General features: G+C 43.8%; 1 protein-coding gene across 6 annotated transcripts in view; it reads left to right on the top strand.

Moving 5' to 3' along the window:
• Positions 1 to 21,946, top strand: part of PIK3R1 (phosphoinositide-3-kinase regulatory subunit 1) — an 84,553-nt gene extending 62,607 nt beyond the window's left edge. For 4 of the 6 annotated variants that reach the window (XM_054715202.1, XM_054715200.1, XM_054715201.1 and 1 more), the window contains 11 exons: positions 580 to 781; positions 974 to 1,053; positions 12,760 to 12,862; positions 13,613 to 13,711; positions 13,815 to 13,995; positions 14,252 to 14,377; positions 15,104 to 15,246; positions 15,477 to 15,653; positions 15,751 to 15,819; positions 16,449 to 16,619; positions 17,722 to 21,946. In XM_054715202.1, coding sequence (XP_054571177.1) covers positions 580 to 781; positions 974 to 1,053; positions 12,760 to 12,862; positions 13,613 to 13,711; positions 13,815 to 13,995; positions 14,252 to 14,377; positions 15,104 to 15,246; positions 15,477 to 15,653; positions 15,751 to 15,819; positions 16,449 to 16,619; positions 17,722 to 17,911 — 1,541 coding nt within the window. In that variant the 3' untranslated portion in view covers positions 17,912 to 21,946. Of the gene's footprint in view, positions 1 to 579; positions 782 to 973; positions 1,054 to 9,158; positions 9,237 to 11,239; positions 11,381 to 12,759; positions 12,863 to 13,612; positions 13,712 to 13,814; positions 13,996 to 14,251; positions 14,378 to 15,103; positions 15,247 to 15,476; positions 15,654 to 15,750; positions 15,820 to 16,448; positions 16,620 to 17,721 lie in introns of those variants that run through there. The other 2 variants (XM_008161890.3, XM_008161889.3) reach the window with 2 other exon arrangements.
• The last annotated feature ends 4,405 nt before the right edge of the window (positions 21,947 to 26,351 follow it).

Below are 26,351 nucleotides of genomic sequence, written 5' to 3'. Positions count from 1 at the left end.
GAAGTGGCTAATTGTTCACCTTTATCAGTATTAACAGAGTTCACTGCATCAGTGAAGGCCACCGTGTTCCAGGTACCATCATTGGGTCCAGGGAACCGGGACTGGGCCCCAGTGGCTGGGGATGTTCTTACCATTGTCTTCCAGTGGCCATTAAAGTGTCGAGGGAAGAGGACTCAGTTTTAGGAGCTAATGCTCAGTTAAAGTGCTTTGGGGACAGGAAATTGTGGTTTGTAACCTTCAAAGTTAAAACCTGTGATACTTATCTGATGCTCCTCCAAATTAGCCAATCACACTTGCAGCTGCTCAGTAGATTTCTGCCAGCACACCCTGAACCTTTTGTGGGTTTTTTTTACACCAAAAACTTCTTACATTTCCATTTGACTTGAGACTTCTACTTTCTCACAATGTCTTTTCTAATGAGAAGGACAAATGGACTGTCTGCTGCTTCTGATGACTTTGTTTTAAATGGCTCCTCCTTCCATAGCCAGGACAGGAATTTTTTAGGTGTTTATTCACTGGTACCTAGAAATGTCTTTTATTCTTTTCTCATTTCCTTTCGTTGTTGTTTTTAACTTGTAGAAGTACAAAGCTCCGAAGACTATATCCAGCTGTTGAAGAAGCTCATTAGGTCACCTAACATACCTCATCAGTATTGGCTTACGCTTCAGTATTTGCTCAAACATTTCTTCAAGCTCTCCCAGAGCTCCAGCAAGAACCTCTTGACTGCAGGAGTGCTCTCGGAACTTTTCAGCCCTCTGCTTTTCAGATTCCCGGCAGCCAGGTGAGTGAAAGAAGAGATACATGCGTTTTGGGATGATGAGGGTAGTCCTAGGTTGATTCGCCTTCACACTTACTCAAAAGATATTAGTTCCCAGACCCATGTGCACATTTACAGTGGAATATGTATAAATGAAGATGAGTCTGTTGTGTAGGGAGAAGATTTCTAATGGAACTCTCTTTTTTTTTTCTGTAGCTCTGAGAATGCTGAACCCCTCCGAAAAGTTATAGAAATTTTAATCTCAACGGAATGGAGCGAGCGACAGCCAGCACCAGGTAGTGCCCTTTGAACTTTCCAGATTCACTCCTTGTTTGGTTTTTAGAGCCTGATAAATGGTGGCTTTAGACTTCATCTGAAATAGCACGAGTTTCTGTAATAACGTGTTCTTGTGATTAAAGACCCATTAGCTGAATGGCAGTGTGTATGGTTAGTGTCATCCGTATTTCAGTGTGTGTGGATTTGAAATGATCTTGGTTTTCGATGAGCTTGTTGGGAGAGCTCTGTTCCCCTCAACTTTTATGCTTCTAGTTTTGAGTAAATTATGGAGCTCATTTTAGTTGTTGACATTTTAGTTTGTCTTTCTAATATGTAGAAAGTAGGGGATTTATAATTACTATATAATTTAAAGTATTTGGAAATGTGTTTTTTGGAAGCAGGTATGCTGAGAAATGTCTGTCAAAATAAATATTTTCAGGAACGCAAGCAGCATGAAACCAGGGAGTTCACTGCAGCACGTTAGAGCAAGCCAGGCCCTTCTTTGAAAGCAGGCTGGCGTTCAATTAGCCATTTGACAAAGCAGGAAATGTAGACCGTGTTAGCAGTGGGTTTAATTTAAACTTTCTTCTACTGTGTAAAGCCTAAGCAACCATACTTTGCTGTATATACTGGTTAAAAGCTGGCCATTTAAAATAGTGATTAAGGTCTTGTAAGTGAAGTTTCAGGACCAGTAAAAGGTGTTGCTTATATTCTTAATTTATGCTTAGAATTTAAATAAAACCTCAGAGGTAGCTCCTGAGAGTGCCCAGATTTACCTCTGTGTGGGCAGGCATGGTCAACCCAGTGTCACTGCCAGGCAGTGGAGATTGAAGCTGTGCTCATTTAGGTGTTCCATGGCCAGGGTTGGTTATTTCCACTTGGATGGAGCAGACTGAGTGAGGCGAGGGCCTGTGCTGACAACCCACCTGTAGGGTGGGATAAAACCAGGTGGGTATTGGGCAGGCCTTCTGTGGACAGGCCCAAAATATGGTCTCCAGAGGTGAGAGAGGCAGCAGAAGTGGTACTTAAGGCAGATGTGGTGTGTTCCAGATCACAGCAAGCAAGATGTTCCACGGGGGGGGGGGGGGGGGGGGGGGCCTCGCATTGTAGGTAAACTGCAGAGACAGCTGTCGATAAGGTTGGCCAGGAGGTGGTCCAAAGATTTCATCTCCTGTGATGCGTGGGTCATTTGTTAATGGGTCTTGGAGCTCTGTGTCGATGCTCAGAGGTTGCCTTTGGGCTCAGCAGGAAAGAATGCAGTGATGTGTTGGAAGGACCCTGTGAGAAGAGGTCGGCACAGGTTTGGAACATGGCACTTTAGTCATTCATTGATGGCCTTCCCTAAACTAATCACACGAGTGGGGAAGAAAGCAGATCTCTGGGCCAGAGGTTGGGCTCTGATCTTCCACTTCCTCCTGACAAGTGTGGCAGTCTATCTCAGACCCACTAGGGAGAAGCGGGGCCTGCTGCAGGGAAGGGCTAGGTGATACCACCGTCCTGGTCTTCTCAGTGGCTCCCCCTCTGGAGAGGGGAGGTATGGAAGCTAAACGCCAGCCAGGATATGACAGACACCCACAAATGAATTTATCACATGGAGTTTTTGAGAATTTCTACTATATGGGTGCAGTAGGATCAGTGGTGGAATTTAATGAGTGACTGGTGTAAACTGATTAAACGTCTTTATCGGTTTCTGCTGAATTCTGCCAAAGAAAAGATTGGTCTGCACATTTTCATAACACACACTTAAAAGTGCTTGATAGCCCCAGCTGGGTGGCTCAGTTGGTTTGGAGCATTATCCCATACACCAGAAAGGTTGCAGGTTCGATTCCCAGTCTGGGGCACAGCGTGTACCTAGATTGCAGGCTTGATCCCTGATTGGGGCTCATACGGGAGGCAACCAGTTGATATTTCTCACATAATGTTTGAATGCCCCCCTTCCCCTCCCTAGAAATCAATTTAAAAATACCCTCAGGTAAGGATTAAAAACAAAAAACAAAACTGCTTGATATATCGTAGACCCTACCTACATTTTGTTTATAAGAAAGTTGGTGTGCCAATTTCAAAGGCGGATTACTTCCACCAGCTCTGTTGAATAAAGATAAATGAAGCCTTGAACATTTGCTAGACGATCCCAGAATTCATACAGCCTCTTCAAAAAAATGAACCCAAACCCTGGTGTGAGCCATTTTTACCTTTGTGTGATATCTCCTAGCTGTTCTGGAAATTGTATAGGCCCTTTGGAATTAAACAGATGCTTTAGTGTCTCTCACCTGTGAAAATATATGACACATCCCAGGAAAACGCCCCATCCTGAACACCTTTGCTCAGGAATGGCTCCAGTGCAGGTGATTGGCAGGAGGCCCTGGGTCAGAGAAATGGCCTGGTAGGAATGTGGCATTTCCAGGCCCCTCGTTGCCCCAGCGCGTGGTTTTACCAGAGGGCTTTGGAAGCACAGTACCCAGGCGTTTCCATAAGCGGTTATAAATCATTCATTTGCAACAACTTTATTATTGTGGATATAAATGAGCACGTGAATGATATTTGTGGGAAGGGGTAGCAAGACTATTATGGGACAAAGACATCTTTGATAGTTTTTACCAGATAGAACTTGGAACGGACAGGCAAAACTGATGATGTTTGAGGCAGTGTGTCAATTCGAATAGGACCCATTAGCACATCATGTCTAGTTAAGCACTAGACCGAAGGGCTTGTATTTTAAGTACAAAAATAATTTTAGGGATGTGATTGGTACCTTGTTAGGGTAATTGAGTCGACAGAAAAAGCTCATGGGAAAAATAAGACTTGAAATGGGCTTTGAATAAAAGGAGCAGTTTGAATAGGGGAAGGAGAAATAACATTTCAGTTCAAGGAGTTTCGAAGATTTATTCAAGATAAATTGCCAAGTACAGAAATAATGAAATGGCTTGACAAAATTAATCAGAAAAAGCTAACAACCATATGGTTTCACTCATAGGTGGAATAGAAAACTGAAACTCGTAGACACAGACAACAGGATGGTGATTACCAGAGGGAAGTGGGTGTGGGGTAAAAGGGGCCTAATATATGGTGACAGAAGATGATTTGAGTTTGGGTTAAAAAAGAAAAAGAGGCGTGATATTTTTTTATCAGATTTTAAAGAGCAGGACATATTTCAGTGACAGTATCATAAAAGCATCATTTAGTTTGAAAGTATCGCCCAGCTCTTTGTGTGCAGATGAAAAAAGGGAAGCCAGCAGAGGTTAAGGGTTTCATGGGGCATCACCCGACTCGTGGGTGCTGACTCTCGGGTCAGTGGAGGGCTGTACTCCGCTGCTCTGCTGCCCGGGCCTGGGGGGCCTCCGTGAGCAGTGCTGCTCTTAGTGGCCAGTCAGAAGTCCTCTGCGTCTCCAGCAAGTAATCAACCGAAAGTACGCGAGATTTGCTCCTCTGGGTCCCAGAGAGTAAAAAGCCACCTGCAGTTTTTATAACTGTTGTCATAAGGCTCCGCATCACTCCCTCTGTCGGCTGTGCAGTGGAAAGAACCCTGGGAGTCAAGTAGAACTGGGTTTGAATTTCAGCTCTTGCTACTTACTTGCCAAGTTCGTTATCAAGTAACTCGGCCTTTCCAAACTGTTTTCCGGTCTTTGACATTGGGATAATGCTTCTGTCCTGGGGTGGTTGTGAGAACTGTGAGGTGGTGGTACTGAAGCTCACGACCTTACAGTAGGTCTCTGCTGTCTGTTGTGTCAGCTCTGGTTTTTAAGGCCCTGCTAGAGCTTGCCTCACTCTCAGCTCCGATCCCCCTTGTTCCCCATTCCTGGTGAGCACTGTCTCACCAGTCTCCCTGTGAGGCCATTCTCCCGTCTGACCCCTGTTCCTAGCCAGCAGGGATACGGCCCAGGCCAGGGAGCCTGTGGGGCTTGAATGCAAATGTGAGAGGGGACACTCTCTGGGCAGCTGCTGCCTGGGGAGTGGGTGCATGCTGAGAGAGAGGAAGGTGCCCTTGTAGGATGCCCTTTCCTCTGCGTGGCATGGCGAGTGGAAGGGCCTGGATTTTAGTGCCAGTTCCTCCTGCCGCTCCGCCCAGGTGCCTTCACACAGTGCACACCATGTACAGCTGTGCACAGCAGCCCCAGACAGTGCCATCCACCGCATCTGCCCTGAAGCCCTGTGTCCTCTTACACGTAAGTGTTCTCATCTGCTCAACCACATTCCTCAGGGACAAAGGCCGCTTCTCCTTTTGAGCTCTTCCTAGCTTAGAACGGCACAGAATGATGATCATCCAAGCGAACTGTCTTCTAACCTCTGATAAACATCCCAGCTTTCAAAGCACTCTCACATACCACCTCTGTTAATGTACCCAGCCAACCTGCAATGCAAGGCTTCTCCCCTCCTGGAGGGAAACTAAGGTTTGAGGGGTTAAGCATCACGTAAGTGCTGTGCCCTTTGTGACTAAAGGTCTTAAACACATTTAAAGCTCAAACAGCAGGTTTTCTTGAATCATTGTGTGATGTTTACCCTACTAATCCTTAGGTAGCTAAAGCAGATCACTATAGGGCAACTAAAGTAAAAACAGGACCAGTTAACATGGGCTGCCTTTGAATGAAACCCATTCTAGGTGTATTTACATATTTCAGATTTCATGGATACATTCAGAAATATTAATGTAGCATAATTGAAGTCTGATATGGCACCTCAAGTTCAGAGAGGAACATAAATGACTCTTTCTCCCCCTGCCCTTTTACACCTGTCAGAGTTAATTTTTAACCACTGGAGGATTGCAAAACATTCATCCTAAAGAGCCTGATTCATAAATCTTGTTTTAAATTCTCTGGGCTTGCTTTTCAACCAGGACTAAAGCAAGCACTAAGGTAGAGTGAAATGACATTCAAAGAATTTTACATTCCTCTGGTTTGTTTTTTATTGAATTTAAAATGTGGTCTGCCATTAGAGGTTGTTTTAAAGTTGAGAAATGAAACCTTGGGGGAAAAAAAAATGCATGCATACATTTAGATGGGTTGGAGTACACAGAGGCAGGCCATCAGGGTTACGTATTGAAAAATAGGAAATTTTACTTGTACTCTGAAAAAGAAACATTTCAGGGTGTGTATGTTGGCACACAGCTCAGTTTCACTGCTGGCTTCACAGTGCAGCCTTCTGTTTCCAGGGACAGTGGCTGAGGGGGAAATGACAGGGCAGGAGTTCCTTACTCCACTAAGCAGTGGATGCACCTTTTCAGATATTGGGTAGAATGTCATTTTTGTGCATATGTAAACCTGAGTTTATTTAGAAATTCAAACGGACAGTCTTCTCCATGCGGGGTCATTAAGAGAGCCCGATATGGAGTGCTGAGTTTGCATCATCCTGAAAAGCCCCTTTGTCCTAAATTGTTTTAAGTTAAATTTTAAAGGGAGGCATTCATTTAACCCTTAAAGGACGATTTGGGTTCATGTATTTTTTTTTTTTTAAGTGGTCTTTTGTTCAGAAATGATAGCCGAGCAAAACAGGTAAGAAGTTGTGCAGGATGAACTGTGAGGTGGTAGTACTGTGGTTGTGAAACAATCACGATTTGACGGTGATTTGCACACGTGAATACAGTGTTCGGTCTACAACTTTCAAAGATACTTTTAGCGATTAAGGGACCTGCTGAGAAGCGAAATATGAACTATTTTTGCCTCGGAAATGAGTTTTACCAAACTTTGGGAAAAGGAAAATTAGTAAGACATATTGTCTTGAAGAATTTGGAGGGCTAAAGTTTATTTTTTATTATGTGTGTAAGTTCTCCAGGGTGGCTCAGTCTTTGAGTCTCAGATAAATGCTGAAATTAACATACAAGTTTTCTTCCAAGAGCTTAGCAGCCACGTGAAAAATATTTCCTACGTAGTTATGACATATGTGCACTTGATTTATTAGTTATTTGTTAGTGAATCATATAGATTAAGTGACATTTGGACACCTATGTTTATTTTGTGTGAAATTTTGGACATAGCATGAGATGAATGAAAAGTACCAAAACTTGCCTGATTTTTCCCAAGCAGAAGTCACTGACTCTGTTCTACCAGCAGAGGGCTCCCTTTTTAAGCTAATAAAGAGCATGTGTCCTGCAGATAACGTTTCCACCACTAAAACTGAAGAGGAAAAGACCCAGCTCATACTTTGAGTAATAGAAGAGAACCTCTATGGTAGATGATGGTGCATATTGTGAGAAATTCAAAGCAAAGTTTACAAATCTATTTTAAGACTTTTCTGTAAGTAGAGGGTGTACTGCTTTTCCAGTGGATAATTTTCTTCTGAAACAGAAAATACATTGTTGGACTAGAAAGCATTTTAATCTTAGAAGGTTTTGACATGAATCATCATGTGCCTCCAGACAGGTATGCTTAAGAGACTGATGTTTCCAAGTTTCCTAGCTTTAGAAAGACTTTTTAAAATAGAGCAAGATGATGCTGCTCAAGATACAAGGGTAGCCCCTGAACTAACCACGCGTCCCTGTCATCAGCGGGCAGGAGCTGGGAGAGATGCACTTACACACAGTTTTTCTTTTCATTAGAAATGGAGATCTTTCGTATCACACCAACGGAAAGTTTGTAAAGTCACTTTCACTATGAGTGCAGCAGCACTTCCCAGATGTTGCAAGTAATCCTGAAGCTGGCTCCCCGCTTCCCGCCTGTGTAGGCTTTCCATCAGCACCTCAGTCTTGATCCCTGCATGTGACCATTGGGTCACCTTCCCATACAGAATCTGAGGGTGTTAGAGACCACACCCATATTTCTTCAAACAGAATTTGAAGGTAGCTTTTTAAACATTTAGATAAACTAAAAATAGAAAACAAAAAGTCAGTTTTTGTTGCAAGTGTGAACTTTTTGGTGTGTGGCTTAGAAGAAATTAGCTTCAGTTTCACTTGTTAATTTTTACTTTCTCTGGCAGAGGGAAGTGAAGAGCAGGGCCAGTGGGCGGAGGAAGAAGGAGTTCTGGTCCTCCTGCTGTAATCTTGTGCAAACCACTTTACCCCTCTGGTCAGGATTGTGTGTGTGTAGTATGAGGGAATTGCGTGAAGTCATCTCTAGATTACTTTCTGGTTTTAAAGGTATGATTCTGCGATTTTTACACTGTGTTTTGGTTCTTGGAGTAATCGTAAAGCTGATACCAGTGAAAATTTCCTTAGGTCAGATTTTAATGAAGTCTGGTTCATTGCACCTTTCTCAAATAGAGGACAAACATCCTCCAGAAAGGTGTTCCATTCTGCTTGCCCTCCCATCCTCTGCTCCATGGGGCCATCCCATGAACCTGATGCAGACACCCCTCCTAATTATCACCAAACCCTGTGGCTATTTCAGCCCCGGTTGAAATGGACTATAAAAACAGCTGCGGCGGGCGGGGGGGGGGGGGGTCGTCTTTTTCAGTTTTCATGTGGCCGTGGAGCATAGTGTCTCTGCAGAGTTAGAGTAATCTTCCCTAGGACTTTAAAATATTTTTTAGACCTGTTCCCTGCCCAGTTGCTGCATAGGGCTTTCCTGTTACACCTGCGGGCTGCCTGCGCTTGTGTGTGGGAGGAGGTGGCCTGAGCAAGGCATGGTGTTCTGGGCCATTCCGAGGGTTCAGGCCTTTACAAGCAGGGCTTTGATTCTATTTTTTGCTGAACTAGCTCAGCCACTTCCTGTGTTTGGCTGCGCATAGTGCCTCGCTTCACTGTGGCCACTTGAGCCCGGCGAGCCAGCGAGCGAGCGCGCCGCCGCAGCCAGTTAGAGAGACTATTTTAGGTCCCCGCACAATGGCCTTCTCATTTCCTCGGTGAAAATGAGCGAGTTGGGCTGGCATTGGCCACTTGTTAGCAGATGACAACTTTGACTTTGACTTGGGCTCTCCTCCCCTCCCCGAAATCCCTGGCTCAGCAAATATTTGAACCTGCCCAAGTTAATCATGAAGCCGCGATCTTTATCTGAGAGAGCCATGCGAGCGCCGGTGCCTTTTCCCTCCCGGGCACGGTACCCACGTCCAGCCGCCTTCTCCGCGGGGAGCCGGTGAGGGTGCAGCGGGCGCGATCCTCCTTCGGTCCCGGGGGTCCTGCGCGCTGGCAGCCGCACCGCCTGCCGGAGAGCCGTGGGGCGGGGGGCGCCGCGGGGGCTGGTCCTGCTGGCTGGAAGAATAGCTTTTTGGATTTTTTTTTTTTCATTGTCGGATACAGGCATTCAAAGAGAAACCGTTGAAATGCATAACCTGCAAAGTAAGTTGCTTTTAATTTGTGCACTTCTCTGCCGCTGTTGCATTAGGGTTTTTTTGTTGGTTTTTTGTTTTGTTTTGTTTTTGTTTTTTGTGGGTTTTTTTGTAGTTCTGTAGAAGGTTCCTGTGTGAGTGAGTGAGAGAGAGATTAAGCACTCCCAGGGGAGGGCAGATGGCAGATTAGGGAGGTAGTCCTTTCCTGGAGGGGCACAGCGTGAGGGAAAGATGGGGTGTGGGTTGGAAATGGGGAAGGACGTAATTACACAGTGCTGGGCTAGAAGTTGGTGCCTGGCCAGGCCTGGGAGAGACGTGGAAAATCACCTGTCTCCCTGCTCCCCGTGCCACAGGGGCTCCCTTTGCAGCCCTGGTTTGCACCAAGGGCTTCCAGAGGCATGTGGCCCTCTGTTAGAGGCTAGAACTTGTCTTCTTTCCTGGGGGGGGGGGGGGGGGGGGGGGGGAGACCAATATTTTTATTAAGCTGAGAGATTTCTTTCTGAATCTTATTTGAGGGCACCCCCACCCCCCACCACCACTTTTACTTGAGTTTAGGTTTACTTAAGCTCTTAGGCAAATAGAAAAGTGAGTGGGAGGGTTTAGGCTGAGTCTGCCTTCATGGTTAATGAGAAGATGAATTAAACTAGAGAGGGGATTCCAGTGAACAGTGCTCAGGGAATGGCCTGCCTTTGCTCTGCTCTTTTATATAGTTTACGATTCCAAAGTTGATAGAACGTCTAAGAGTAAATTTTTAGGGCTTCTGTGCTCTTCGATCATCACACAAATACTGTGTAGATCACAAAGCCCACTATAGTTTTTTTTTAAATCAGCCACATTTACATGGGGTGGGGGGCTTTCCCCCCTCTTCCTTCCCTCTCATCCTATTGCAAAGAGGGACCATTTCTTAAGGGGGAATGTACCTTAGGCTCCAGTAAGAGCAGCAGGATTATATGGAGAACAGCTTTAAAGAAAAAAAGATTAATAATTAGGCTTATAGGGCCATTGATTTCTTTATATTAAGTACTGCTAAGAAGGAATAGTAGTATTCCTCCCCCGTGTGAGGCATTTGAGATAGAGGAGATAAAAGTCCCCCTTCCCCCCAAAAAAGTGATTACATCATCCCCACACCCACCCGAGCTGTATGAACACAGTAAATCCCAGCATGGGCTCACCGGTGAGAAATACTTTGCCAAGACAGCTCTCCCCCTCTGCATTCTGACATATATGGCCTCTTTCTATTTGGAAGACAGCTTACCTTGAGCAGTCTTGTTAGGCAGTAACAGTCAAATTCTCATTAATGATATTGACAGTTCTGTTGATTATTTCTGCCAATAGACCTCTTCATTCCTGTTAAGAATTTCCAGTGTTAGTCCATAAAGTATCGTTTTGACTTTGCAATGTTTGGTCGAGGAGGAGAGTTTGCCTATGTGTTTCCTTGTACTTGTGCTTTCTAATGTGGGTACACTTGTGACAGTATTTAAGTTTTTATGTAGGACTGAAATTAAATATCCAGAGTCCTTTCTGCTTTTAATATATATGGGAGGTATTTAAGGACTGGAACATATACCTTAAATGTACCATTTTCATGCATTGGTACGATTTTTAAACCAAGGAATGATCGGGCTATCTAAAAACCCAGATGCACTAGGGGGAAAAAAGCTACGTGCTGCAGCATATCAGCTTTTGTCAACCTGCCAAGAGCGGAGCGTACCAAGCTGCAAGGAGTAATAAAAAGGGAATTAGAAAACTCACTGCTGGAGGAGAACAGTCAAATTAAACAGCTTTTGGAAATGATGAGCATGTATACGTTGCAGTTCCATTAAATGTAGCTTAGTGAGGCTGGGGTTGTGCTAAGGCTGATACAGAAGAGAAATGATGAAGCAGGAGTGGTCTGGTGACATTTTTCTGACTTGATTGGCTGGGCTGTGTGATGTAATAGGTTACAGTGCAGCCCCTTATAGGTTTTAAAATGAATTCCAAGGCACCATTACAAAGAAAGCCGGACTCTTTTCTTATAACTGAGCTCAGCCAAGGAAACTCTCGCACAAATGTACAACACTGTTTGGAATATGGAAGACCTGGATTTAGAATATGCTAAGACAGATATAAATTGTGGCACAGACTTGATGTTTTATATAGAAATGGATCCACCAGGTAATGCTGCAGTATTCTTGTAGAAAGCTAGTTAATTTTGTGGCTTTTTTTTTTTTTTTTTTGACAACTCCTGTAACAGCCTCTTTAGATTTCTATTCTATTTTTATTAATTTGTTCTAATTTAATAAGAATTCATTTGATCATAGCCGGTGGAAGCTGGCAGATCAGATTGTATGTGGTAAATGCTTATTCTGACTTGAATGGATATGAATGGAATGCCCGTTTTTCACTGGTGTCTTTTGTTAAGATCTTTTGCTATTTGGGTTGTATTGTTGTATAGCGTTCCTGTAATTGAATTGATGTCTCCTTTGTGCTGCTTTTCTCTGTTGCCAATGGAGGGGGACAGTGTGGTACTTTGTGGGGATAGCACTTGGTACTTTAGAAAGCATGTAAAATGTAGCAATGATTGCAACTCAGTTCTAGGTGACCGGAAACTATTCTAAATCAAATTTTGAGATGTTGCCTCCTGTCTCTTATATTAGGATACTATAAAGAGAAAAGAAGTTGGCTCTCCATTCCTTAGACCTAGTTTTTATCACAGTCTTGATAAACTCCTGAAATAATTTTACATAAATTAAAATAGTAACTGTGCTTTAAAACTTATGACTTAGAATTTAGCTAAAAAAATCCTGGATTTATTCTGCTTCCTAAATTATGTTATCCCTATGTTATTAGCCCATTTCCCAATTAAGAGATTTCAGAAATACCACAGCCTTTCATTTGTCACCAATTGGTATATGAATACTGATTTGACATTGAGAAAGAGGAATATAGTTTTTAATCAGTCGGCATATAGAGCACAATTTCTTCAATAAAATACTAACACTAAAGAGATTTAGGTCACAGATGAGTTTCTTAAAGTGGCTTTTGGCAGAACAGTGCCTGAAATACTAAGATGAGAAATACTAATTCTCTGGCTGTAGGTGAGCCTCTTTACCACACCAGCATTTGTGGAGGGCAGAAGCCGAATTTGTCTCTCATAATTAAATAGGAGGAAATTAAAGCCAACCCATGTGATTCCTCCTGCTCACTGTGCATGGTTTCTGACTTCAGCTGGATTTGACCAGGCATGAAACTTTAATATAACTAGAACTTAGCTAGAAGCAGAAAATGGCACAACTCTGGATTTACTCTGAAATTCACATTTATTAATCGCCAAGCTGTTTTCTTCAGTATCTTTTCTCTTTGAGCTGTACTCTGGAAGATTTCTGATTTTTTTTTTTTTTTTTTGAAGAAAACGATCTTGCATGTTTCATGGAATTCTGAATTATTGCTGTATGTCACACTGTACTTTCATCTAAAGAAATTAGGTCTGTTTTAAAATGTTTCATTGTAGTTTGAGGTTGCAAACAACTTTTTCCTTTCTCCTTAATCTACAGCACTGCCTCCTAAACCACCAAAACCTACTACTGTGGCCAACAACGGTATGAATAACAATATGTCCTTACAAGATGCTGAGTGGTACTGGGGCGATATCTCGAGGTAAGCCCACAGAAAGGCTTCGTTTTCACTAGAGATAGAGGGGTGTAGGGAAAGAGAAAGAAAAGCACCAGCTTGCTAAGTTTCATTTTTAGGATATCATCCAATATAAGCATTGAAGCATACTGGATTCCCTTCCAAAGGCTACCAGAGAAGTCACTGAGCCTCCGGAGGGCTGTGGGTGCTGGTGCCACCGGAAATTACACACCGAGAAGTTCGATTATTGGCAGATGTCAGGGAGGCACCGGGTCGAGTGGCACTGCCCAAGGCAGCGTGCAGGCACGCCTGTCACGCAGAACTCTTAAGAATTCATACGATTATCTCACACACAATAAAATAAAGTGGCATTTTTATTCTTAGCCATTTTCTTTTTTTAAAGGGGGGGATGGTGGGGAGGAAACCTTTTGGGGATCGTGACTTGCTTGCTGATTTGTTAGCATCTTTGGTTAGAAAATAAAAACGTGTACCAAAGTTATACGGATAGTGAAAGTAGGTTTGTTTTTTTTTTTAACTCCCATGCACCTGTTTATAATGAGATGGAGTTTGTAACATTTTTTATATAAACAAAGAAATTGTTAAGCTTTGGAAATGGTAATTAATAAGCATAAATCTATAGGGGCAGGGTGTTAGAGGCTTTTTCTGTACTTTCTGCTCAATTTTGCTGTGAACATAAAATTGCTCTAAAAATTAAGTCTGTTTAGATAATCACTAAATCCTCGAGGTAAGCACTGTCTTGTGTTCTTTTCACGTCAGGGAGGAAGTGAATGAAAAACTTCGAGATACAGCTGACGGAACCTTTTTGGTACGAGATGCATCTACTAAAATGCATGGAGATTATACTCTTACACTAAGGTGAGTCAAAGAATGGAGGTAAAGCTGGGGTGGTTCAAGTTGTCATTAAAACACATTTCTTTAAAGGAAATTGTATGCCATTATATTTATATTGTATTTACAGGAAAGGAGGAAATAACAAATTAATCAAAATATTTCACCGAGATGGGAAATACGGCTTCTCGGACCCATTAACCTTCAACTCTGTGGTTGAATTAATAAACCACTACCGGAATGAATCTCTAGCTCAGTACAATCCCAAGCTGGATGTGAAGTTACTTTACCCAGTATCCAAATACCAACAGGTAATCAAATGCTCACATTGTAAATGTTATTTAAATAAGGTACTTTCAATGCTTAGAAACACTTTGAAGCAGATGAATTGCATGTAATGAAAGGTGAAAAGCTTTGTGCTTGTAATCACAAAATTACAGTTTCAGAGTAGTTCAATAAAATACTCCAAGGATTTTTCCACGTCAGATATTTGGTTAAATAATTCTTAAATCGATTACATACCTTATCAATTGAATTGCTTTTTCTTCCGCTCTCTAATCCTTCTAGGATCAAGTTGTCAAAGAAGATAATATCGAAGCTGTAGGAAAAAAATTACATGAATATAACACTCAATTTCAAGAAAAAAGTCGGGAATATGATAGATTATATGAAGACTATACCCGTACTTCCCAGGTGAGTTTTCTGAGAAAATCACATTAAAATTTTAGAAGTGTTAGTTATTAAAACCTAACACCTATTAGCTTCAAAAACAGAATAAAAATGTTGAGTTTTTACAGTACAGTGAGGTTGAGAGCTCATTTGTTTGTGAATCATTGTTGATTATTCAAGTAATTTATTCATTATATCTCTACTTGTAAATGAAGCCTATAAGTATCAGAGTAGTAAGTCTATAAGAGAAAGGAAGAAGTTACTGTGAGTTTTAAGTTGATTTGACATAATTCTTGATTAAAGAATTCTTTTTAGATTGGAAGTTCCACAGACTTGGCTAATATCAGAAATAGGGGTTTAACCATTATATACTCTGCCATGAAGAACAGAGGCATTGCCCCTGGAATGTTTACCTAGAGCCTTAATCTTCTCTAGGCCGTCATGCATCAGGACCGGCAGGGGGAGTAGAGGGCAACATGGATGTCATGAATTGCTGATAAAGTGGCATGACTTTAACCAAGATGATAACTTAGGAAAATGTCAGGTAGTCATCTTCCATAGACTGGAATAATTCCCAAAGGAATTGTGTGCTTTTGTGAGAGTGTTTTTACTGGGTTCTATGAATTAGAGTCCCACCTTGCTTAACAAAGCACTTACATTCTAGATAATCATAATGGGAGTCTCTCACAATAAGAAATCACCTGTTCTACGAAAAAGGTGTGACATGGTCTTACTAATATTGTGTTGCAGGAAATCCAAATGAAAAGAACAGCTATTGAAGCATTTAATGAAACCATAAAAATATTTGAAGAACAGTGCCAAACACAGGAGCGCTACAGTAAAGAGTACATAGAAAAGTTTAAACGTGAAGGCAATGAGAAAGAAATACAAAGGTTGGTCAGAAGAGTATTCCTTTGTTCTGCTAGAGATAACCAGAATATTCTTAAACCGCTTAAAAATGATCTTGCTTTCTGTGTTGTGCTTACTTAAAAAAACGACAGGAAGAGAAAGCATTCCTTGCCTTAGGAAAATGGCTGGGGCTTCATAGGAAGCCTTTTCATAAACTGAGGGAAACCTTCATGATGAACTCAGGTGATCACAGATGCATTTCTCTTGCCTGCAGGATTATGCATAATTATGAAAAGTTGAAGTCTCGGATCAGTGAAATTGTGGACAGCAGAAGAAGACTGGAGGAAGACTTGAAGAAGCAGGCAGCTGAGTATCGGGAGATTGACAAGCGCATGAACAGCATTAAGCCTGACCTCATCCAACTGAGGAAGACAAGAGACCAGTACTTGATGTGAGTGGTGGGCACGGAACCCGCAAGGGAATGACTGCCAGTGACTAAAATTAAGGCCACGTTCTGAATGCGTTTTCCCTCTGAAACTCTTTTTCAGGTGGTTGACTCAGAAAGGTGTTCGGCAGAAGAAGTTGAACGAGTGGTTGGGCAATGAAAACACTGAAGAGTAAGTCGGTACCACAGATGGAGGCAGCAGGGGATTTTTTTCATTTTAGGAAAACGAATGACTTGCCTTATTTAGAGAACAAGTGAGGAATTTTTCTGAGTTTGGAACATCTTGTAGGAGAAAATGTATAAATTCACTCTAATTATCCAGAATTCTTTTAAAGGGAAAGTTTAGGGAGGGAAGATACTGATCCCTTTCTCCCCCCCCCCCCCCCCCCATCATTCCAACACTGTGTCCACAGTGATGTCCCAACATATTTTTGGAACAATTTTTTAAAAAGAACAGAATTAGGCTTAGTATGTTTTTTGAAGCTTAAGCATATGCTTTGTTTGAATTATTTGAAAGCTGGCAATCCTCCTAGACCATCGATTTCCTGATCTAAACTGGACAAACAGGATTGTTTAATACCTTTCTCTCTGCCCAGGTCCCTGAGCTTAATGCTGACTCTTTGTCCAGGGAAGTTACCTAGAAGGCTCCCCTCCCTGGATAAGAGGGAGGGCTGGTTGAGTCAGACCCGTGATCGCTGGTCTGGCCTGCTTGTGGGAGGGGCAGAACCGAGGTAGAAGAGGTGAGGGGAGGCTTGTGGCTCCATGAACCTCACTTAGAAACCTCCTCCCTTCCCTCCTCAGCCAATATTCGCTGGTGGAGGATGACGAGGATCTGCCCCACCATGACGAGAAGACCTGGAATGTCGGAAGCAGCAACCGAAACAAGGCTGAGAACCTGCTACGAGGGAAGCGAGACGGCACTTTCCTGGTCCGGGAAAGCAGTAAACAGGGCTGCTACGCCTGCTCTGTGGTGTACGTATCTCCCGCCCACTGCTGTCCTGGCCCACATCTCCTGTCTCCTGGAGGGAGGCTCATTCTGCCAGCCGTGGGCAGGGAGGTGAAAAGTTTTAACCTGGAAGAATCTTACGGCACACAGTATAGAAGAGGGAATAAAACAGGCATAATACTTAAAGTCTGTCTGTCCGTAGAGTCTAGTAGAAAGAAACCTGCTTTGTTTGGGTACCAATTCAGGAACTACTTTAAGTCTTTTTTAAAAATGTAAATGGCAATGTTTGCCTCAAGGCTAGTATAGAGTCTAAGGTAACTCACATAAGAGCACCACACACGGGTGAAAAGTCCCCATCAGGAACTGTCCGTGAGGTAATTACACCCAGAAGGCCTGTTTGTCCCCTGGCATATTTCATTTCTGTTGATTTCTTGATAGTCCAGGGAGCACTTTGAATGGACAGTGAGTTTTTTGGGTCACTGGCGTCATTTCAGAGTGCGAGGCTCTAAAACAAGCATGTCAAACTCGTGGGCCGCGGGCTGCATGCCTTGTTTATTTGGCCCGTGTTAGAGTTTGACGTGCTTGCTCTAAAAGCACATCCTACTCTGCAAGCTCTCTCATTTACGGAGAAGTCCTATAGGAAGGAGGCATGAGAAGAGCTCTGCGTAAGTGCCAAGATGGAGAGACACGTAGACACTTGAAAGCCAGCCTGAGAGAAGGGATCCTATTAATAACCAGTCACACCTCTGGTCACACAGCGGCGCTGATGGTCGGCGGCTCCCACTTGTTGCGTGCTCACTGCATTCCAGGCATTCTCCCAAGCACATCATGCACATCATCTCATTTCTCAAAGCCACCCGGTGACACATATTACTATCATGTTCCTCTCCAACCATTTTAAAGATGAAAATACAGCGGCTCAGTGAAGCTGGGTTCCGTACCCAAGTCACTCAGCCAGTAAGTGGCTGGCAGAGCCACGAGTCTGGCAGTTCACCTGGGACCGTTGCCCACGTGGGGCCTGGCCTGTGTCAAGTGTACTTTTTGATGATGGTTTTGCTAAAAACGCCTAGCAGCGTCACGGTTTGTCCCGGCCAAGGTCACAATGCATTTGTTCTCTCTCCTCTCTAGGGTGGACGGCGAGGTAAAGCATTGTGTCATAAACAAAACGGCAACCGGCTATGGCTTTGCCGAGCCCTATAACCTGTACAGCTCCCTCAAAGAACTGGTGCTACATTACCAACACACCTCCCTCGTGCAGCACAACGACTCCCTCAACGTCACACTAGCCTACCCGGTATATGCACAGCAGAGGCGATGAAGCGTGCCCTCCGGTCCTCCTCCTGATGTTCAACCACCCTGCGGCCTCTGGGAAGCACAGGGCTCCTCTCCAGCCTGACCTGTGAATTGAGCTGCGGAGACCACGTCTTCAGATGGGACTGGAGCTTTCGACAAAAAGAAAGCAGCAGGGGAAGACATGCAGCCAGCACTGTGCGATGACCAGACGTTGCTGATCTGGAGTGCTTATCCTTCCTTTCCTTTCCTTTTTTTTTTTTTTTTTTTTTTGGTTTAATTTAAAGCCACCACAACACAGAGAAAAATAAATGCAAAAATCTCTGCGTGCAGGGACAGAGGCCTTCACCATGGTGCTCGTTAATGCTTCCTGAAGCTTTACCAGCTCAAAGTTGGGACCTTGGAGACCGAGGACGCACGGGGCTGTGGAGCCCTGGCCCGGGAACGCTCGGGCCAGCCTGGTTTAGCCTGGTGTTGCTGTGCACGGTGGACCCAGACACTTCGCACTGTGGATTACTTCATTTCCTAACAAATGAACGATATGTAGCAGAAAGGCACTTCCACTCGCAAGGGACACCTGGGGAGAACGTCAGCTCACGTGTATTCAGAGGAAATTCCGTTGCAGCAAAGTGCCAGAAAGCGTTTTGTTTAAACTTTTCAACAAAAAAAACAGAACCCACCAATGGAAAAAATGGAACTTGGAAAGCAGGACTTCAAATGACATTTAGTATATAAAATATGTACATAATATTGGATGACTAACTATCAAATAGATGGATTTGTATCAATACCAAATAGCTTCTGTTTTGTTTTGCTGAAGGCTAAATTCACAGCGCTATGCAATTCCTAATTTTCATTAAGCTGTTATCTCAGTTTTAAATGTACGTTCAAAATAAGCTTCCCCTGCCCCAGTTTTTGTTGCTTGAAAATACTGTTGTTCCTGATTTTTGTGTTAATATTCATTTTGTTTATTCTTTTACTTTTTTTTTTTAAAGAAGAAATGTACAGGATGCCAGTTTTTAAAAAAGGCTTCAGAATTAAAACTATGAAATATTTTACAGTTTTTCTTGTACAGAGTACTTGGCTATTAGCCCAAGGTTAAAAAGTTCCTAACAGATTTTTTGGACTAAATGTTTTGTTGGGCAGTGCCTGATAAGCTTCAAAGCTGCTTTATTCAATAAAAAAGAGAAAGATATATGAATATGACAAAAGTATCGCGGAGTTCGACAATGTTGTTTCAAAACTCTTAAAATACGGTACCTGGCAATGTTTGTTTCATAAAGAATTGTGAACTTCTTGAATCTGGGGAGGAGGGATATAGCAAAAGGTTGTACAGGTGGGGGGTGGTGGTGGAATGCACTTTCTCTTTCTCATGATTAGAGGAAAAAGTAGGTAACTGCAGAGGGAAGTTGCTTATACTTCAGTCTTTCCCACTCTCATCTGCTAGTTATTACCAATTATGACAATTACAAATCTACAACTCTTAACAGTGCGGCCGGTCAGATGTTCTAGTTCTGACCCTCGTTCGGAACACTGATTTCAAGGTTAAATTGCTACGCTTAGAAAATGTCTCTTTTTAACATTAGACTACCATTACAACCAACAAACATTCATTTTTGAGAAAGCATGATTTGAGAAAAGATTTTTATCTGGCTGTTTGTTATTTTCCTAGCTTCCCATTCACGTTAGACCATAAAGCAAAGAGGCATGATGGTAACTGCTACTGCTCTGGGCTGTGTGGAGCTTGTTAAAGTCATGGCCATTTCAGGAATCATAATAACAGTCCTTCTCATTCATCCAAATAATTGCATGTGTTATACTTCACTGTGGGGAAAAGGAAGGGGTGTTAGAGTCATCTTTGCAATTTAGGGCATGAGTGAGAGGTCTCCCCGATTCACATATGCAAAAAAGCCTTTCTATTCAGTGGAAATTGTGCATGTATTGGGAGGAATAAAGGATAATTATAACCATAGTCAACTACGTTGGTAGATTAAGATGAAATCTTACAATTTCATACCTTTATTTCTCTTTCCTTCAAATATTGGGGTGAGGGGGTTTGGTTTTCTTAATGTTGTTTCTTTAAAAGTTCTTTCGAAAGGATCTGTCTAGCGGCTGACTTAATCAACTGTAGAATGTGTTCTTTTTTGGGATTTTTTTTTTTTTTTTTTGGTCCTTTTTTCATGAAGCTACTCACATCAAGAGCAATAGTCAGTCTTACAGCCAGACTGTCAGCCTGAGACTTGACTGTACTGATCTGACCACCTCCCTCTCATCTCCAGACAACTGACGATTCTCCTGGTTTGAGTCTGTGAGTATCTGGTTTAAAACTATCCTTCCATGTCTCACAGAAGTTTAACAATTAGCTAATAGTAGCTTGTAAACAAGCGTGGTTTTGTTCTTTTTGTTTTGTTTTGTTTTGGTAGCACATCCATGTATACTATTAAGTATAAATAATTTTCATTTAATTCCTAAAATATAAGATCTGAAATGGAATGTTTCATTAACAGTACATTTCATAAAGAGTTTTGTTAGTGTTTTTGCTTCAACATTTTGCAAGATGACATGGTATTAGGCATCTGCCTTATTTTTGCATCTCACAAGCACAAACAATAGATTTTCTTTGCACTGCAAAGGCAGGATTTCTCACTCCATATCACAGTGAGTTGCACACCTGTGATGTCACCCCTCTGCCAGGTGCCTTCTTGACTGTGTGTAGCATGCCCACCACCTATGTCCTTCCAGATGTTTGACCAGCAGGGCTCTCTGGGTTCCTTCAGACAGTCATCCAACAACACCGTCTCAGTGGCTCACGAGTATGAATGGATACAGTAGAGGTGCTCTGAGACATTTTCTTAGCCATGCATTGATTTCCCCCACCCAAGACAGCATCCTAAAAATAAAGCCAGGAACTAGGCTTCAGAGAGGCTATGACGGGGCTATAAAGGTGGGAGCACTGGGACCTGACAGACTCAAGAGAAATACTATAACCGTGCGAAAAGGCAAAAAGCATGTGTTTGCAACATCTGACAACTTCATGGCCCTTGATATATGTATATATGTATATGTGCATGGACTGTGTTTTCAGTACACCTTTCAGCCAAAACAGATCCACAGTCGAGTTCAAGTGCAAACAAGCAAATGTCTAGTACAGTTCTTGTATATGTGTATGGGTGGTTTTTTTCCTGTGATTTTGCTTTGTTTTGTCTTACAAAGGTGGAAATTGTTTGCAAGTGAAGTGAGAAGTTCATAATTCTTTGGCTTTTTTTTTTTTTTTCTGTGTTTAAAAGTTAACTCCTTTTGGGAAGCTGGTCTGGATGACTCACTTAATTGGGAAATCCTTGTTTTCAATGTGTCAAGTCAAAATGTGTGTATGTGAGCTGTCACTGTAGGGAACCTATTGCTCTGTCATGTAGCTGGTTATGAACTAGTAATGTGTTTGGGAAGTCCTACTGATGTTCCTTACTGGGAGAAAAATTCTGCTGGTTTTAACAACTGTGCTTTTGCTATGCATGGTATCCAAGTCAGCTGGAAAGCAGACCCTGAAATCTGAGTTCAGGGTCACTTAAGAAAGGGGCAGTTTAAAAGCACAATGCCTCACATGAGACAAAGTTCCAAAATGCCAAATTCTTATTTTTTAAACATCTAGTTATATAAAATACTAGTGCGAGCAGGGAGGGAACAGAATTGGAAACACTATCTAACTTAACATTAAACTTGTCACCATGAGATAGCATTAGCTACCCAGGATGCTGCTATTAAAAAAACAAAAACAAAAAATCATTTATATGTGTGTATTTTTTAAAGCTACGGTCTGTTCGATGTTTTTACAAATCTGTTTATATGACAATGTTCAAATAAAGTTGGTCTTTTGACGAGAGGGAGGATGTGATGGTCTGTTGTAATTTTGCCTTTACAAGGCAACCTGGGTGGGGGGCGGGGGGAGTGTGCCTCCTTGACACTTGGTTCAAGCTATAGATTTAATGGAGCTATGTCTTGTTGTTTTAAGTTGCTGTAATGCATTGTATTAGGTCCTCAAACAGAATAAAGATTGTTTTGAAACTTACGTAATCGTTTGAAATTTTAATTATTGCCTAAGAAATATTTCTGAAACCCCTCTCTTGCTTTTTTTGGTTAATGAAAGTTGCTGTCGCTATAGTCTCCCTCCCACCCCCTTTCATTCTACTGCCTCACTTTTGTAAAGTGGGAAGAAAGGCCATGAAAAGCGGTCACATGAATGATTTGCTCAGTGTTGTTTACATAATTACACTATGTCCTTAATGATGACATAACCTCTAGGTGATGTCATTTCAAGACATGGTCTTGCTATAAGAAAATAGATGCCCATCGTCCCTCAATCCCTCCACCATCCACCTCCAAACCTTCAGAATCGCTCTCTACAAACTATGGTTTGTTGAGGAGTTGGTGTGTCTGTCTCACAGGGGCAGCATGAGGCACTGAGCAGCATGCAGAGTGTGACTTGGAGTTGCAGTCGGAGCCAGGCACACAACAGATTCAGGTTTCGCATTGTGGCATCTAGTCAATACAGATATAAAATATTCTGATTCTGAAATAACTCCTATGTCACCTTCCTTGCTAAGTGAATTTATGACAATGAATGCCGCTTTGCTTGTACAGTATACACACTTTAACAGCTGATAGCTCGATTTTGATAATGAAATGTATCTTAATAAGCACTGCCTTAATAATTATTCAAAGTGTATGTATACATTTTGGGGGAACATCCTATATATATGTGGTGCTGACTTTACCTGTGGGCATAGTGAGAGCCCTGGAGATGAAGACATGGTCCAGTAATGGAGATGAGGGGCACTTAAGTAATTAGTCCTGATTCTCTGTGTATGGTAGTAACTCAGAATCAGTCTTGCCGTGCTCTGTTCTGTACCCCAGATAACTGTATTCCCAGAGTCTTTTGCCCTCTGGCTGCCAGGGAGTCCATCTCCCGCGTGGCTCCTGCTCCTCAGGCAGACCCTGTCTGGGGTCTGAGCAGCCTCACTCTGGGCTCTCAGTCAAAGCCTCTGGCTTCTGAGCTCTGGCTTCTGAGCCTCCTAAGCTGTACACCAGTCTATTTCTCTCCTGTAGAGAGTCTACACTATGAGCATACATTATATAAAGCATATTTATATCATTCATTGATGATTTGCCTGGTAGAAGTGCAAATTCCAGGGCCCCTCCCCTGGCCTACTAACTCTACAATCAGGACCCAGCAAATCTGTTTCAACAAGCTCTCCAGGTGATTTTAATGCACACTCAAGTTTGAGACTGACTACCTGATTGTTGAAATAGTGCATCAATGAGTGATATAAATATGCTTTATATAATTTACTAGAGGCCCAGTGCATGAAATTTGTGCACGGGGGGGGGGGGGGGGGGGCCTCATCCCAGCCTGCAAGCTCTCCAATCCGGGACCCCTCGGGGGATGTCTGACTGCCGGTATAGGCCAGATCCTGGATTGGATTCCTCTCACAATCCAGGACCGTTGGCTCCTAACTGCTCACCTGCCTGCCAGCCTGGTCACCCTCAACTGTCCCCCGCTGCTGGTCTGGTCGCCCCCAACTACCCCCCCCAGCCTGGTTGCACCTTACTGCCCCCCTGCCAGCCTGGTTGCCCCCAACTGCCCCCCCACTGGCCTAGTAGCCCCTAACTGCCCCCCCACAGGCCTGGTCACCCCCAACTGCCCGCCCCCTGCCAGCCTGGTTGCCCCCAACTGCCCCCCCCTGCTGGCCTGGTCGCCCCCAACTACCCCCCCCCTACCAGCCTGGTTGCACCTTACTGCCCCCCTGCCAACCTGGTTGCCCCCAACTGCCCCCCCAACTGCCTGGCCACCCCTAACTGCCCCCTCCCCAGCCTGGTTGCCCCCTACTGCCCCCCCTGCCAGCCTGGTCACCCCCAACTGCCCCCCCCCCGCAGGCCTGGTCGCCCCAAACTACCCCCCCCACCAGCCTGGTTGCCCCTTACTGCCCCTGTCCCTGTCAGCCTGGTTGCCCCCAACTACCCCTCTGCCTTCCTGGTCACCCCCAACTACCCCCCCCCACCGGCCTGGTCACCCCTTGCTGCCCCCTCTGCCGGCCTGGTCACCCCCAACTGTCCCCGCTGCCAGCCTGGTTGCCCCACACAGCCTGCTGTTTAATCGTCTGGTTGTCCCTCACTAACCCCCCTGCTGGCCTGGTCGCCCCATGCAGCCTGCTGTTCGGTCACCCATCTGGTCGTTTCAGTCATGACGGCCCCTGGCTTTTTATATATTAGGATGCTCATAGTGTAGACTCTCTACAGCAGAGATCCTCAAACGTTTTAAACAGGGGGCCAGTTCACTGTCCCTCAGACCGTTGGAGGGCCGGACTATAGTTTAAAAAAAACTATGAACAAATTCCTATGCACACTGCACATATCTTATTTTGAAGTAAAAAAAACAAAATGGCAAAAACACCCGCATGTGGCCCGCGGGCCGTAGTTTGAGGATGCCTGCACTACAGGAAGGAAATAGACTGGTTTACAGCTTAGGAGGCTCAGGCTGGTCTTAGTTCTGTCTTTAACCAGCTGTGGAAACATGATGAACTCAGTTTACTTGTCTGGGCCTCCATATCTGTGAAATAAGGTTATGAATCTAGACAGTCAGTTTCCACGACTGCTTCTAGAGTGTACATTGTAACAGAGCACACTGAATGAGAATTCTTCCCCCTCCCTCCAGTTCTCCATTTGCAATTTGACCACAGTTATAACCCACAATGTGACTGGTGACTGCAGACCACTGCCGTTGACTGAGTATTGGCCCTTTGTGTTGTCAGTGATGATGCCCAAGAAAGCATTAGCAGGATGAGGGCCCACTTATCATGCAGATGCCTTAAAGCTACACTTCAGCTGTATCATAATGGGCAACCAAGTTCTTGATAATAAGGAGGGGCATATGTTTGGAAATGACACTTTGCCCATCTAACTGAAGCACAGGGCACTGGGTCAGAGAACAAAGCCTGCAAATCATCTAGTATACAGTGAGAGGCATGTAAGTATACTATGTTAAGATCTGATCCTGTGTCAGCCCATTAAAAAACTTTTTTCTGAAGTTGTCCTTTAAAAAGTCTAAAAGTAAGATTCCTATAAAGACTTAACTGTAATATCTAAAACCATGAAACTACTAGAAGAAAACAGGAAAAAAGCTATTTGGTATGGGTCTTCAAACAGATTTCTTGGGACATAACACCTAAAGAACAAAATCCTACCTAATAATAGACAAATATGCAAATTGACCACACCTCCGACACACCACAAGCCACGCCCACAAGCCACGCCCACCATCCAATCAGAGCAAGTATGCAAATTAACCCAGCCAAGATGGCTACAGCCACAGAGAGCAAGGTTTCCTAGGTAACAGAGGAAGCCAAGCTTTCCAACTGCCCTTGCCAGGGCTAAGCCTCCACTCAAGCTACAAAGTTTCAATTATAGAAGGTAAACAAATTCAAACAGAAATGGCGGCAGAACGGAGTTTGAGAGAGCAGGCTAGGGTTGCCAGTGGCAACAGGGGAAGCAAAGCTTTCCACACACCCTGGCCGGGCCCACCCGCTTAAGCTACAAAGTTTCAATTATAACCCCAACAGAAATGGCTGTCAGCCACGGAGGGAGCCCCAGGCTTGGCTCCGCTCCAGGCTAAAAAGTTTCAATTGTAGAAGGAAAATAAATTCCAGATACCAGGGCCTCTGCTTGTGTTGCCAGGGGTCATAGCCGGCCTGCAAACCACCACAGGCCCCTCACTCAGGCTGCCCCACACCCCAAGGGAACCCCACCCTGATCAGGGACACCCTTCAGGGCAAACCAGCTGGCCCCCACCCCTGTACCAGGCTTCTATCCTATCTAATAAAAGAATAATATGCAGATTGATCATCACTGCAACACACAATATAGCTGCCCCCATGTGGTCAAAGATCCTGCCCCCATGTGGACACAAGATGGCCACCACAAGATGGCCAGCAGGAGAGGGCAGTTGGGAGGCACCTGGCCTGCAAGGGAGGGCAGTTGAGAAGGACCAAGCCTGCAAGGGAGGGCAGTTGGAGGTGATCAACTCTGCAGGAAAGGGCAGTTAGGGGTGACCAGGCCGGCAGAGGAGAGAAGTTGGGAGCAAACAGGCTGGCAGCGGAGTGGTTAGGGGGTGATCAGGCTGGCAGGCAGAAATGGTTAGGGGCAATCAGGAAGGCAGTCAGGCAAGCAGTTGGGAGCCAGTAGTCCTGGATTGTGAGAGGGATGTCCGACTCGGGCCTAAACGGGCAGTCGGACATCCCTCAAGGAGTCCCAGATTGGAGAGGGTACAGGCTGGGCTGAGGGACAACCTCCCTCCATGCATGAATTTCGTGCACCGGGCCTCTAGTAAAAAATAAATAAGTGGGACTATATCAAACTAGAAAGCTCCTGCACAGCAAAAAATAAATAAATAACCAGTGGAATGAAAAGGCAACTTAGAG

The sequence above is a fragment of the Eptesicus fuscus genome, chromosome 4 (genome assembly GCF_027574615.1).
Source record: "Eptesicus fuscus isolate TK198812 chromosome 4, DD_ASM_mEF_20220401, whole genome shotgun sequence".
Taxonomy (NCBI): domain Eukaryota; kingdom Metazoa; phylum Chordata; class Mammalia; order Chiroptera; family Vespertilionidae; genus Eptesicus; species Eptesicus fuscus.
This window is presented reverse-complemented; position numbering and strand designations above follow the sequence as displayed.